The 14,266-nt window shown below is 41.9% G+C and overlaps 1 protein-coding gene across 7 annotated transcripts in view; it reads left to right on the top strand.

Moving 5' to 3' along the window:
• TCERG1 (transcription elongation regulator 1) overlaps nt 1-14,266 on the top strand; it is a 30,389-nt gene that overhangs the window by 11,548 nt on the left and 4,575 nt on the right. For 5 of the 7 annotated variants that reach the window (XM_051794216.1, XM_051794213.1, XM_051794217.1 and 2 more), the window contains 9 exons: nt 409-609; nt 1,878-1,993; nt 3,111-3,199; nt 4,187-4,347; nt 5,165-5,231; nt 6,202-6,337; nt 7,115-7,204; nt 7,928-8,046; nt 10,024-10,174. In XM_051794216.1, coding sequence (XP_051650176.1) covers nt 409-609; nt 1,878-1,993; nt 3,111-3,199; nt 4,187-4,347; nt 5,165-5,231; nt 6,202-6,337; nt 7,115-7,204; nt 7,928-8,046; nt 10,024-10,174 — 1,130 coding nt within the window. The remainder of the gene's footprint in view (nt 1-408; nt 610-1,877; nt 1,994-3,110; nt 3,200-4,186; nt 4,348-5,164; nt 5,232-6,201; nt 6,338-7,114; nt 7,205-7,927; nt 8,047-10,023; nt 10,175-14,266) is intronic. The other 2 variants (XM_051794214.1, XM_051794212.1) reach the window with 1 other exon arrangement.

Raw genomic sequence — 14,266 nt, 5'->3', positions numbered from 1 at the left:
ACTGTTGCCTTTTTTTAAGAGCAATAGGACTATCTCTTACAGTGATAGCATAATTAAGAAGTGGAGTAGATTTAAAAAATAATTCTTTGCTACAGAGATCTCGTAAAGACTTTTTTAATAAATAGAGCACTTAATTTTGAAATATAAAAGTAACTGTCTGAAAGCTAACAAGCTTTGTGCTCTGCAGAATTACACATTAATTAAAATTAAGGACCATCTAATTTGCCTGGGAATGGGCATTACTGATTGCAAAACAGAGGAAGGAAATTTGGTAACAATGCCTTGCTTTTCCAATTTAACTCTGAAAACCAATCTCTGTCTATTTCTATGGGTTAAGGTGGTAAGTTAGGTCCTGCTTTGTCACTTACTGGTTTCTTTTTCCTTTTTTCCCTCTTTCCCTTTGCCCAGGAGTCCTGCCTGGCATGGCCCCCCCCATCGTGCCCATGATCCACCCTCAGGTGGCCATCGCCGCCTCCCCCGCCACGCTGGCGGGAGCCACCGCGGTGTCCGAGTGGACGGAGTACAAAACAGCAGATGGAAAGACTTACTACTACAACAACAGGACTTTGGAGTCCACATGGGAAAAACCCCAAGAACTGAAAGAAAAAGGTACTTTTGGTTTGATTGTTTTTTTTTTTTTTTTTTACTACGGCAGCGTACTGGGAACATCGCTCGGACCTTTAGTGATTGTGTTTGAAAATGCGAGCGGGAATGTTTCTGATCCCTGATCTCCCTTAAGAATGTTTTTAAGTTCTGATTGTAAGTATCCATGTGAGTTGGTCTTGAGTCTGAAAGTTGCAGTTTGTTTCCCACTGTACTGTCAGAGTGTTTGGTTCTAGAGTTGCTCTCAAATCCTGTGCCTTGGGTAAATGCGTGTTCCTGTGCCAGTAGAAAGTGAGTGCTTCAGGTACACGTGTGTTTGAGAAGGTTCCAGTTGCAGATAGAAAGGGAGGAGAAAAGTCAGTTATTCCAAGGGCTGTAAACCAGGAAAAAATGAAGATAGTTGGGCTGAATTTCAGAACTTCAAGAACATATAAACAGATTTGGAATATGAAGTAAAATAATATCATCTCCCCCTGTCCACATCCCCACATGGTGTTCCACTCATCTTCTGTGACATGTGTTCACTTAAACGCACTTTAGATCCATGGGGGGTGTCAATTGGGGGGGGGGCGAATTTTTCTTGTATCATAAAAAAGAAGGAAGGGTCAAAAATCCTGTGGCTTTTATTCAGTTTATAAAGTCTTTTAAGAACACAGATCCAAATAGTTCTGTCTTTTATTTTCTCCTGAATTTTTAGTTGCAAGAAATCTTTGCTTAGGCAAATGCAGGACACTTACACTGTTAGTTCAATTAATGCCCATCTTCTTAATAATTCAGAATAAATAATAGGTCTTTTTACTGAGATGAAAACATCTAAGAGAGCAATTTTGCTGAGAAAAGATTATGCATTTTATGCTTTTTTGAAATGAGTGCAGAGCAGTCCCTGGGCGATTCTGCATTAATTGTCTCAGATCTTTCTTTTTTTTTTGTCCGCAACATTTAACATCTGAAAGTGGTCTTCAATGTTGCACTGTTAGTTGATATTTTTATTGGTGTTTCAGCATTCCCGTTGGGGTACCCCTTAGTCAGCTTTTTAGTATTTTAGCTGTCTCACAATATTTCATTTTCCAGTGCCAAGTAGATCTTGGCACAGGAGATAACCATGACTTTATAAGCGGACACTGCAAAGCCTAAGAGGGACAGAAGGTGGTGAGAATACATTCAAAAGAAGTTTTGGGTTGGTGTTGTGCTTGGAAAATTACACCAATAAAAATAAATTTGTTGTGGTTCTATAATGATTCCTTAATACTCAGGAAGAGTCTATCTTTATTTAGAAAAAATGGAAGAGAAGGTCAAAGAGCCAATTAAAGAACCCTCGGAGGAGCCTTTACCGATGGAGACAGAAGAAGAAGAGCCAAAAGAAGAACCTATAAAGGAACTGATAAAAGAGGTAAAATACCTTGAACCCAGTAGTCAGTCCCACTGAGTCCTACATCCCACAGCTGTGGCTGCATCTCGGGCCTAGGCAGGTTGGCAGGAGCCATGGTTAGTAATTTGAGTTCTTAAATTCTGTAGGGGATTTTGAAAGCCTTCATTTTTGGATTCAGACCTTTCCTTTTCCTATTATTTTTTTTACGTAAGATAAAAAGGTCATTTAAAAGAAAGGTACAGAGTATGTGAGTTAAGAAATTAATAAGAACATGGGGCAAAAGTTAGCTCATTACACAGACGTGGTGTTCTCTCACTGATTTTAAGAGAAAATGAAACTTGTCCTGAATGTTTGAAATATTTAATAGCTTTTTCTCTATTTCTTTACTTCATTATTTTGACCAGTTTGACACAAAGCTCAGATGTTTTCCATGTGCTGCAACTGCTAAGTTTAGGCTGTTAGGAACACTTGTCCTAGAATGTGTACTGTGGTGTTTTCAGTAAACAAAAGTACCTTCTTCCTTGGAAAGTGTTTTGCTGTGCTGAACAGGATAGTTCTTGAGGGTGCTAAGGGGTGTTTGAATAAAAATTAAAACTTTTATCCTGATTTCTGTGAACTTCAATGTAGTCTAGTAGGCAAAAGCACAGAATTCAGTGTCTGGGTTTTGTTGCCACTCCATCCTGTTTACTTCTGAGGTAGTTGCCAGTTTCTGTAGCAATAACCTAAGCTTATTTCTGCTGCAGAGGTTATTGCAGGTTTTCGCTGTTTCAGACTCCGTGTCTCATTTTCAAATAAATGCATTTTAAGAATAAATGAAAATTTCTTTGTCAGAAACCCCACCCTTGCCCCTGTATCCTGGCCTTCCTGGATTTCCAGGATTCATGCAGATCTAGGAAGGCATTTAAGTCAGGTTTTGCCGAAGTCAAAAGTTAAGAAAATGCTTGGAGGTTTTGGAGCTGAGGTTTTGAGTAGCAGCTGCTGTTGTAATTCCAGTGCTTCTGTTCTGGGCGTTTCACTGTGAGCTGCTTGTCAGCATGGCTTCAAAATACATTTGCTTGTTTAGAACAAGTTAGTTACTGTATAATAAATAGTTAGCCAGCTGTCATTGCCTGATCCTCTAACTTATTTTTTCCTCGAGGAGCCAAAAGAGGAAGAAATGACAGAGGAAGAGAAGGCAGCTCAGAAGGCCAAGCCGGTTGCCACCACCCCTATTCCAGGCACCCCATGGTAGGTGGCTGCTACTGTGGGACTGACAGGGCTGGTCCTGGAGACACCAGGGGGGCTGCTGGGGGAGTTAGAATAAGTGAGAGTGTGCAAAGAACCTGTACTTGGTGTGCTGCTCCCAAACAGCACCATGTTCCTCCAGCCAGCAGTGCTCACAGGGTGCCAGTTCTCCTGGTGCTCAGTGTTGGCTCTTGTGCCACTCACTGCCTGCAGTCCTACTGCCAGGATTTCATATCCCAGCCTGTTCACCTGCCACTGATCCCTCCTGATCTGGTATGAAATACTGTGTGAAAAAAAAAATCCTGGGCTTCTCTTGGCCTGTGCCTTAGGGAACAAATAGCTGCAGCTGCTGGCCAAAATAAGCTTTTTTTTTAAATTAGCCTAGAAACTGCTCAGGTGCCTGTGTGGTGTCAGGAGGGTGACTCCTGCTGTAATATATGTAAATCATCTCTGTGTGTTTGCATGACAAAGGTAAAAATCTTCCTGTTGGGAAAGTGATATTGTTTTCATTTTTGCAATTTAGCTATTGCTGTTTTTTAATAATACTTGGTATTTAAAACTGTCTCCCTTTAAATTGTCTCTGTGGTTCTTTTATCCCATCACATACAAAAATCTGGCGAGGTCCTGAGGTTGCTTTTTCTCATAGTCTGTGGGGCATTGAAGAGATGAGGTAATTTTATCCCAAAATCTGATTCCACTCTCTAAAACATTTTTCCAGAGAAGAACTGAGTCTCCTCTTAAAAAGCTCCTGATAAAAAGCATTTTTTAAAATTGCATTTTAGGTGTCCAATTTCAATTACTGCATTTTCAAATCTGCCAGCAGAGAAAAGGAGCAGTTCAGGGGGTCCCAGCTGGGCAGTAGGAATGTCTGGCAGTTGTGCAGTCAGTGTAACCTGGGTGTGTGGCCATTGTGCTTCAGTCTATGAACATGGTAATGGGTACATAGTGAGTGAAGACAAGGTAATCTGAGCCCTCCTGTCCCATCCCCAGGTGTGTGGTGTGGACGGGGGATGAGCGTGTGTTCTTCTATAACCCCACCACCCGACTGTCCATGTGGGACCGACCCGACGACCTCATCGGGAGAGCTGACGTGGACAAAATCATTCAGGAACCTCCTCACAAAAAAGGAATGGAAGAAGGAAAAAAACTTAGTAAGAGCAATCTCGTTGCCATCGTAGGAAGCCTGAGTATAATTTATCACTTGTTTTGTGTTGATTTCCATACCTTGTAACATTTAAATAAGTGACAGAAATGTAAGGACACACTGAAAATATGTGTAAATGTGCATTGTAAGAGGCTGGTGGGAGTGCAGATTGCAGAGTCCTCTGGGGAAAAAACAGCCCATTTGAAGAAAGTAGATGCTAACAAGGTTAATTGTTCTGTAAAATGCCAACAGGCTGAAAAACCCCACAGTTTTTACTGACTAAAAAGAGGGAATGTGTTCATGTTATAAGCAAGAGGCCAGAAAAGATTGATCATAATGTACAAGTGGGCTCTCACAGAAGAGGAGTTAACTTAGAGACCATCAACCAGAGTAGAGTTTGGAAACAACTGCCAAGAACAGAGAACATTCAAGGAGCTGCTGAGATGAGATTTCTCTCTGGCCTGAATTCTAGTAAATGGTCCTGGGATGACATGTGGATTTGGTAGCCGGAGGAGAGCAAAGTGCAAGTGGGTAGTCAGGAGTTCCAAATGTGCTTCATTAGACTGTTTAGCCTGAGTTGTTTTTCCCTGGAAATAAGAGGTCAGTGTTTGTCATTTTAAATCCCCGAGCTGATCACAAGTCCACTAGTCCTGCTCCCCAAATTCCCCTGGTGTAACTCCGAAAATGACTGAGAACAACATGTCTCCCTTTGTGAGAACATGATTGCTGCACACATTGTCCTCAGTTTGTCCACGAGCCTTCACTTGTAAATTACAAACCTTTCATCAATACAAAATCTAAAGTGTTATTGAAATCTGTTACAGTTAGAGAAGAGCACGAAGCTGCAGAGGAAGCAAACGAAGATGAGCCTATTAAAATAAAAAAGCGCAAGTAAGTTTTTGCTTTTTCAATGCCAAGCAGTCCGTGTAGGTAAAATAACTGAAGTTTGTAACCTGAGATGTGTATGCTGTGTCCAGCAGAGCAGAACAGCAGCTGAGAGGGTTGGGGAACACAATCATCAGCTTTCTGCTGCTCAGCAGCTCAGGTATTTGATATTTCCCTGAGATAGCTGAAACGTATGCAGAGAGGAAATAGCATGTCTTTTGGAAATAAATGGTGTAAGTTGGTGAAACCAAGGAATATTTTGAGTGCAGTTTGTCTTAAATAACTTGCTTCTGTTGTTTGTTGATTTCTGGGCACAAGACTTTGTTGCTAGAATATCCAACCACTTAGATTTTCATAGTGGTTTCTCTATTTTCACTCTGTTATAAAGGTTTAAGAATTTGGTTTAGGTCCTTTGGTCTGGTTGCCTTTTGGAAGTGATATATGTGATATACTTACACTGTTTTACGAGTGGTTTTGCCATGTTATTTGTGGTCATGTGCTCCTAGGGACAGTCATGGAGCTGTTGGCAGTAAGGTCTGGTTGTTGTTTGGGGTGAAGGGCCTTTGCTCTTAGTGAACATAAATCAGCAAACAACTCACTTGGCCAGAAGATCGTGAGGTGTTCCCGGTCTGAACAAACTCCCTTAGTGCCTCGTGGCCCTGAAGAGGAGATCAGAAAATTAGTGCTGTTGATGTAAAATCTGCTGCACGTCTGGCAAGACCTTTGAACGCAGCCAGGGTGTTCTGATTGCTTGGAGTCATCTGTTGGCACTGAAGTTATTTGGAGTACCTTGGCTCCTGAGCTCTCAGTAGGAAAGCATTCGTATCTGTGTCTGAGGATGGGTTTCATAGACTGTAAGCCTGTTCTTGTGGAGCAATGGGTGATATCCATCCTGTCCTGGCACAGTTTGTTTTTTGACCTACAGGGCTGGTGTTGTGCTTCTCAAATTACGCTTTATGTTTGGTTTTTTTTTCAGGAAAGATGATATCAAAGACATTGATTCCGAGAAGGAGGCTGCTATGGAGGCTGAGATTAAAGCTGCTCGGGAGAGAGCCATCGTCCCACTGGAGGCTCGGATGAAGCAGTTCAAGGACATGCTGCTCGAAAGAGGGGTCAGAAACCTGTGTGTGTGTGTGTGTGTGAGAAGGGAGAGAGGGAAGTTCAGGCAGAGGTCTCAATTCTTGGTAAATTCCAAAGCTGCAGTGTTTTGGTGTAAGGAAGCAATCTCATCCTTCCTCTGATGCTCTTGGTACAAGGCTCCAGATTTCAAAGAAAGATACAATTACAGCAAAGTTTTGATTCCTTAGTAAGTGAAATGAAACAGGGTCAAGACAGATTTTTTTTTTTTCCAATTTTTCCCCAAGTTAAGTAATTACCTAACTGGAAGTTGCCATTGAAGATAAATAGGGCACACGAAGGACATATCCTTAATGTTTTTGGAAATGTTCCTACTGAGAAAAGCAGCAACTTCCACTCTAGTCTGTGCAGTCTTATCCTTAAATGGGAGACTTTTTGCTATTATTTAACTAAATCTGGAATCTACTTGATGCCAATCAATTTTGATGGATAAATTAGGCTATTAGAATATAAATTTGATAGTAACTGAAAAATGGAAGTGGTTCCAGCTGCCTGTGGAACACAGCCTCTCAAGACTTTCTTCCAATGTACTTTTTGGTTTTAATGTCACACAACAGTAATAATTAAGTGTGTATTATCATTTAGAAGTTTTCAGAGCTAATTAGTGTTGAAACTTTCTGTGACAGCCTCGATCATCCACTAGTGATAAAAACTCCAGGATGAGTTTGTTTCCCTGTTTTCATCAGATGTCTTGGAGTTTTCAAGCAAAACCGAACAACTTCTCTTGTATATTTGTTTTCTTTTAATTAAAGGTCTCTGCCTTTTCAACATGGGAGAAAGAGCTGCACAAGATCGTGTTTGATCCTCGGTACTTGCTGCTCAACCCGAAAGAAAGGAAACAGGTAAAAAAGTCAAATTCACTCCCCATCCAGACACAACTACTGCAGATTTATCTGAATCTTCAGTCTGTTTTTGTTCCTGCAAACCTTCCAGTGTTGCAAGGGATTTTTGTCATGATTAGGGTTTGTCTGGAAACAGAAGAAGCCAACAAGGGAAAGTGTTGATAGTTGTTTTATTTCCTGTGGTCAGAAGATCTTGTACCTTAATACAGTGAAAGTTGTACATGTACAGAGAGCTGCCAAAACCTGAATGAAATGGTGAGAGTCATCAGTATCTCTTCAAAGTATTGGCATAATGAATAATCCAACTATTTATTTTTAAAAAAAGTGGTCGTGAGAAAGACTAAAGTGCGTTTTTATTGTTAAGCAAATTCTCACTTCAGCAGCTTTTCTTCGAGTGGATATAGGGAAATGGAAAGCTTTGAGAACACAGGAGGTGTCTGAAACATGGGACCCAGGAAAATGTTACCTGGAATGTGTAAGGAACTTCTTCCCAGGTCTCAGATGATGTGTTAGGTACAGCACCATGCATGTGCAGCAGCTTGGATCATTTGCATATTGAGATACAAAGAGTCCCTAACCCTTCTTTCTGCCTCGTCTGTGTTAGTTCTGTGGTGAGAGGAAAGGAAATAGAGAAGGAAAGAAGTGGGATTTTTCCTCCCTCTTACTTAGAGCTTCTGTGTGTCACGTTTGGGTGTCTGCTGTGGGTGACTGGTGTTTCTGTAGGTGTTTGATCAGTATGTGAAAACACGAGCAGAGGAAGAGCGCAAGGAGAAGAAAAATAAAATAATGCAGGCCAAGGAGGATTTCAAGAAAATGATGGAAGAAGCAAAGATTAATCCAAGGTAGGAGCTTCTTTGTGGTTTGTGTACATAAGCTCTACTAGAATGCAGGATGTTGGGTTGTGTTGGGTTGATTAACCATGTTCAAAATGGGCAAAGAGGAGAAAAATCATCAGATACCGTTGAAATCTTCTTTTATGTACTTATATTCACCTAATCCATGAAATAATAGAACTTGTGATTTATGATGATTTACGTATTTCTAATGATTTACATATTTATAGTGATTTACATATTTCAAGTTGAAGAAATCCGCAGTGTGCTGCCTGGATTGTGAGAAAGGCCTCAGGATCCACAAGTTTCTTTAATAACCCTGTTCCTTCTTCTCTGAGAAGTAGTAGGGAGGTTTCTTGGGTTTGGAGGGGGATAAAGGGATGTTTCTCTGGTTACAAAATATGTTAATGACAATATGATAGAGTGTTCTGGTTGCTTTAATACAGCAGTGATTACACACCCCTCAGATTCAGACCCACTGCAGTGATAAGAGCGAGGGGATGACAGTGAAAGTACATTCAAGATTTCATTTCTGGGATTGTTTATTTCACAGCTTCCTCACGTAGAGGTCATGAGATATGTGCTTATGTCACCAGATGAGCTCCAAAGCATCCTCTTTCAGTATCTCCTGGCTCTTCTGGCATTAATTCTTTTCCAGTGAAATAACAACTCATTTGTTTCACTTCAGCTCAGTTTTTTCCTGTGACTCGTTTTGGAAATCTGGTGACGGTGCTATGTTAACTTTTAAATTGCTTCAGATCTGACTAATAACTCAGTAGTAGGCTGGAAGAATGAAGGCATGGAAATGCTTTAAGGAACAGTTATGTTGGCTTTAGTATCCTCAGCTTCCAGCATATCTCCAGTATGTCATGTTGGGACTGATTCTTTACCTGATTATGGGCTGGGGTGGGAAAGAGAGTTCCAGCTGAAATACTGTCTTGTTTAATCTTATCCTTTGTCTTCTGGTTTCAGTGTTTGTCTAAAGATATTGCTGTACTTCTGTGAGTGCCAGACTGGTTTTTTATCATCTATCTCAGTCCAACATGCTCAAGAGTTTGTGTTCCACTTCACTTGAGCAGCTCTTGTTCTTCAATCTAGCTGTACATTCACTTTCTAATCCTTTTGAATAAGCTACCAAATTCTCTTCTTGTTTCAATTTACCCTACAGCAACAGTAGGCTGGATTTTCCAAGTCTAATTATTTCCATGCTGTGATGAAAACATTCCTATGATTATAAGTGTCTCACGTATTCTTGGGGCCAGATTTGCATCAGAGCTTGGAAAAAGCACAGTAGTGATTTTTTTCCGAGGTAAGTGGCAGTACTGTACCTACTGCACAGGTTGGAATCTGGCCCTGGAGGTGAGAGAACAGCAGGGAAACGCTGTGGGATGATGGGTCAAAAGCCCAGGATTGTTGCCTCTGCCCATAGTGTTTGAAGGGGTTTCAGCTCTGTGTGGTTTAAGCTCAGGCTCTGCACTGAAGGGGGAAGAATTGGTACAGCCAGTGTTCTGTGGGGACTCCTACCAAAGACTGGTTTTCCTGGTGAACTCTTAGCATGGTTTGGCTGCAAGTGAATGCACCTGAGATTTTTGGTTTCACAGCTGTGAAATACCTGGACAGACTGGTTGGTGGCTGAACTGCTAACCCACAGAAAAGAAGAGTTTTGTAGACAACTGAGTTTTTTTCATTTCTTCTCCTTGGTTGCACTGTAGTCTCTCTCTGCACCTGCCTATTCTGCAGGTGGCTGTATCTGAACAAACCAACCCACCCCTGTAAGTCTCTGACAACACCTCTCGTGTGAGTGCTGGCTCTTTTTATAGAGTTCATTGGTCAAGCAGCTCTGTAGTGAGACCATAGGATTTGCCTTTTGGGAATTTTTAAGTTGTGCTCTGGCATGTATTGCAGCAGAGGAAGTACTTCCCTGCTGAACCTGCCTCCCAGCCCAGACAGCTCTGCCAAATGAGTTCACTTGCCATTTTGTTGCAGAACTACTTTTAGTGAATTTGCAGCCAAGCATGCTAAAGACTCGAGGTTCAAGGCAATTGAAAAGATGAAAGATCGAGAGGCCTTGTTTAATGAGTTTATCACAGCGGCAAGAAAGAAGGAGAAGGAAGACTCGAAGACCAGGGGAGAGAAGGTAAGGGGACTCTTGAGTTCCAGCAGTGTGAGTGGTGTGAATGAGATGGGACAGAGCCAGTGCTTGGCTTCCCTGAGCCTTCCCTGAGACATGGGCCTGCACTTTCCTACAGGCAAACACTTCAGTGGTGTCCCCCTGGTCTTTCTGAACTATTTCAAGTTTGCAGTTTTACTGACTTTTAGAGTATCTAGAATTGAATTGTGTTTATTTGTGAAGCTGAGTTTGCTTAAATAATGACATTTTTTTCATTTACCTGAGCAAGTAACTCATTATCTTCTTAACCTGAGTAATGCTTGATTTTATTTTCTTTATTAAGTTCTATTATCCTGAAGCATGAAAAGGGAAAGGAGTCGTGTCCTCTTTGGCTATAACCCTAGAGCTTACCATTACCTCTGTGCTCCCTCAGTGGAGGCAGGCGGGACTTGCAATTCCCTGAGGGTACTGCAGTTAAATTTCAAACAGTTCCCATATCCTTCCTTTCCATCTCAAAACAGACACTTAGGGACTTTTGTAGTAAGTAGATCTTATGTATAAACTGCTACTGATTAGATTTAAAGGTCAGCTATTACAGATTAATGAACTCCCAGTGTCATGTGCCCGCACTGCTGCTGGTGGGGAGCAGCTCTTTCCCCTGGAGAGAGGATATCAAATGGGGTCACCAGAACCTGGGGCCACTTACTGCCACGTCCCTGTGTGTGTGTGAGTGGAGGTCACCTCTGAAAGCCAATCATTTTTGATATTTGGAAGTCTGCAATGTTTATTTTGTAGTATGAAATTATTGCAGATTTCCCTGGAGTGCTTTTGGGAGAGAGAAGTGCTGGGGGACAGATCTGGGGACAATTTCATTCTTCAGGAAGCTTTGCATATTTTTAAAATTTGGATGCTCTGATCTAATTTGGTTCTGTACTCAATTTTCACAAATGTTGCCTTATTACTGCTGTCTTCAGTAAATGATTGTGCTTTCAGAGGGGAACTGATGTAGTTCAAAACTAGATTTTACCTACTGCATTTTGATTGTGAATATGGAATTTTAAAGCATTTTTGCAGCTTAATAGTGCAGTTGAAGACTTTAAAGAATAAATATTAACTTGATTGTTGTTGCATGATTGTTCTAAAGTTGAAAAGTTAAAAGAAGAGAGATTGTATTTGTTTGCTTTGAATAATGTTTTTTTTTTCTCCAAAAGCCTTTTGTAACCATTTTATGTATTCTGTTTTATAACAAGTGGATAGACTTTACAGTTATGTGCTGTGCGGCCTGTCAATCAGTTCAGTCTGACAGCTGTCAATCACTGACACGCAAATATTATGGGATTCCCTAGTGAGGAAAGCATTGGTATCTCTGTGTGGTGACTTTAGCCTCCCGCAGTTCCGGTACTTTACATTTTTTTAGTTTTTTTCCTTGTGAAGTGATGAGAGTTGTACCTGCAATGTGTTAACTGCCAAAAAAAAAAAAAAAAAAAGACTTCTAAATACACCTGAAATGTTTTCAGCCTTATTTTCCTTTGATTTTGAAAGTGCTTAAAACATAAAAGAAAATTTAAGGCATTTAACCTGAAGCTTTCTCAGTCTGTCGTAAAAGTCCAAATTCTTTATTTAGGGAGGATCAACTTTACAGAAATCTTTAACGTAAGGGTTTTAGATTATCTAATGTTTGATTTTTACCTCATGGAGTTATGGCTTACAGGATGGGATGGTGCAGCCAGCTTTTCCAATGCCTACTTTTATTCCTGTACCTAATTTCAGTTGAGTAAATCTGATGCCAATGCTTCTTGGATGAGAGAGAGAAGGAATGTGGGGGGAACTTGGGGATATCAGGAAAGGGACTGTGGGCAGATAACAGTGACCAAGCTGATCCTGTGCTCTCCTGGGACACGGCCTTGTTCCGTGTCCCCAGGACGAGCCATGGCAGTGGATGAGCTTGACATCCCACTTTACAGACTTACTGGAATGTTGAGCTGCAGATGCCCTGCAGCCTCGTGCTGGTGGCTGTGTCCCCTGTCACCCACCCCGTGTCCAGATCTCTGGGTGATACTTGACTTGGTCGAGCAAGTCCCTGTGTGCAGGCACATGGAACTCACCATCCAGAGCTGGGGTCTGAAAAGGTTATTCCTTGGTGAGATGTTTTAGACTCAATTTTTTGAGACATTTTCACCTTCTTTTTTTAAAATAGAAATGAGGTGGCAACACCTGAGTGAAGTGTAAGCTGTGCTTTAGAGCACTGAGGCCTGAAGTGCCTGCCGTTGGTTATTCTGGGGGAGGGAATTGGCTGTGCCCTCCTGATCCCTGTCCAGTCGGGGGCTGGAGAGGGAACAGCTGGTCCTGCTGGTGGCTGCACAACCAGGCAGGAGCTCCTGAGGGAATGAGGGGTGCCACTGGCAGCCACACTGCTGGGCAGGAGCTCCTGGGAGACCAAGGGTTTGCTGCTGGTGGCTCCCACAGGAGCACCTCCCTGCAGCCTGTGGTGGTGGCCTCAGGTGAGGGTTTGTGTGGCTGCTCGTGCCACAATGTTCCCAGCAGTGTGGCAGGCGTGCAGTCCTCATCCTGTGGAATACATCCATGCACAGGTGATTTGTGCAGGAGCTTGGAGATACCCTTACCTTAGAGACTTCTGTGGTAACAGCTGGGAACTATTTGGTTTCTAACAAATATTTCAAATGCTATGGCTTAGAAAGCTTCATATTTCAATACTGCATGCATGTTTTAAGATGTTTTGAAACAACATTCTTAATTTTACGATGAATAAACAGTTTGCTTAGCATTTTGTTGAGCTCCTGCAAGATAAAGCAGTAGTGCTGTAGCTGTAGCACAACATCCCACTGGCACTAACAGGCTTTTCTCTGATCTCTGCTTTACTGTCTTAGTCTCCTTTGGGATAGTAAAGAAAGAGCCTATAGAGCCTTTTATATTTGTATGTTAATATTGCAAAGAACTAAAATTATTCGTGGGCAAAGCTGCAGACTATTGGTGCTGATCTTTCTTCCGTTTCTGCGTTCTGTAGCTAAACACATTTTAGGGGATGGGGATGTGCCAGGTCTCTGGCAAGCTGGAGCCTGCTCTGTCCATCTGCTCCCTTCCCTAAGGAACCTCAGTGTTCTGCAGCTAAACTGCTTCTGCTGGTTTCTGTTTTTTAAGGGATGAGGAGGGGAGATAAGGAGCAAATAACCTATGGTCAGTCCTCCCAGATTTGGGGTTTTTAATTCCTGTGCCATAAAACCAGCTTTAGTTTGCATCCCGGCAGGATGTGGGGTGCTATGGAATGCAGCAGGGTGTGGGGAGCTGTGGAGGCAGAACCCTTCTCCCTGCCTGCAGGGCCCTTGAGCATTCCCTGGCCCCTGGCGAGCAAGGTGATCCAGCCCCTCGCCTCTGCTTCAGAGAGGGGGAGGCTGAAGTGCCAAACCAGCCTGCCAGGGATACAGTGGTGACCAAGGACATAAGGTGCAGCAGGAACAGGGAGATCATCTGCCCCAGAAACCAAAATATCTAATAAAGGCACAGTAGTTGCCGCTACAATTGCTGGTTCTGGGACTGCAGATGAAAACATGTTTCTGATTGTTTTGAAATAAAACCTACCATGATTGATCCTCTGCCAGCCCTTGCTATGGCAGTTGTTGTGGGCAGAGTGCTGACATGCCACTTCCAATTGACAAAGTAGATTAAAATGTTTCCTTAAACTTTTATATAGATGTGCATGTCCATCCTAAATATAATTTACTTAATTCTAGATTTTACTTAATTTTAATGTGGGTAATTCTTTATTGGTTAGATCCATCTTAAGACACTGCTCTTTGTCGGCAGATCCAAACATTCATTCACCTCTGTTCATTGTACACCTGGAGGATGAATCCATAAATACCTGATTTCTCCAGAGCCCTGTTGCAAGCTCTATGGCTTCTGGAGTACTGATGTGCAAAATGCTATCATGCAGCATCAGTAACTTGTTAATTTGATATATATAAAAGCTCAAAACCAAGCTTAAATTGGAGGAAAATAATAAAAACTCTGTTGGTGGATTGTTCTTTAAAGAATAGAATTCATCTAAAGTGTAGCAGATCACCTTAATGTATCTGCTTTGGCAAAATTGTCCCAAGGGAC

This window comes from Manacus candei, unplaced genomic scaffold, assembly GCF_025592945.1.
Source record: "Manacus candei isolate 608988 ecotype Guabito, Panama unplaced genomic scaffold, ASM2559294v1 h1tg000037l, whole genome shotgun sequence".
Taxonomy (NCBI): domain Eukaryota; kingdom Metazoa; phylum Chordata; class Aves; order Passeriformes; family Pipridae; genus Manacus; species Manacus candei.
This window is presented reverse-complemented; position numbering and strand designations above follow the sequence as displayed.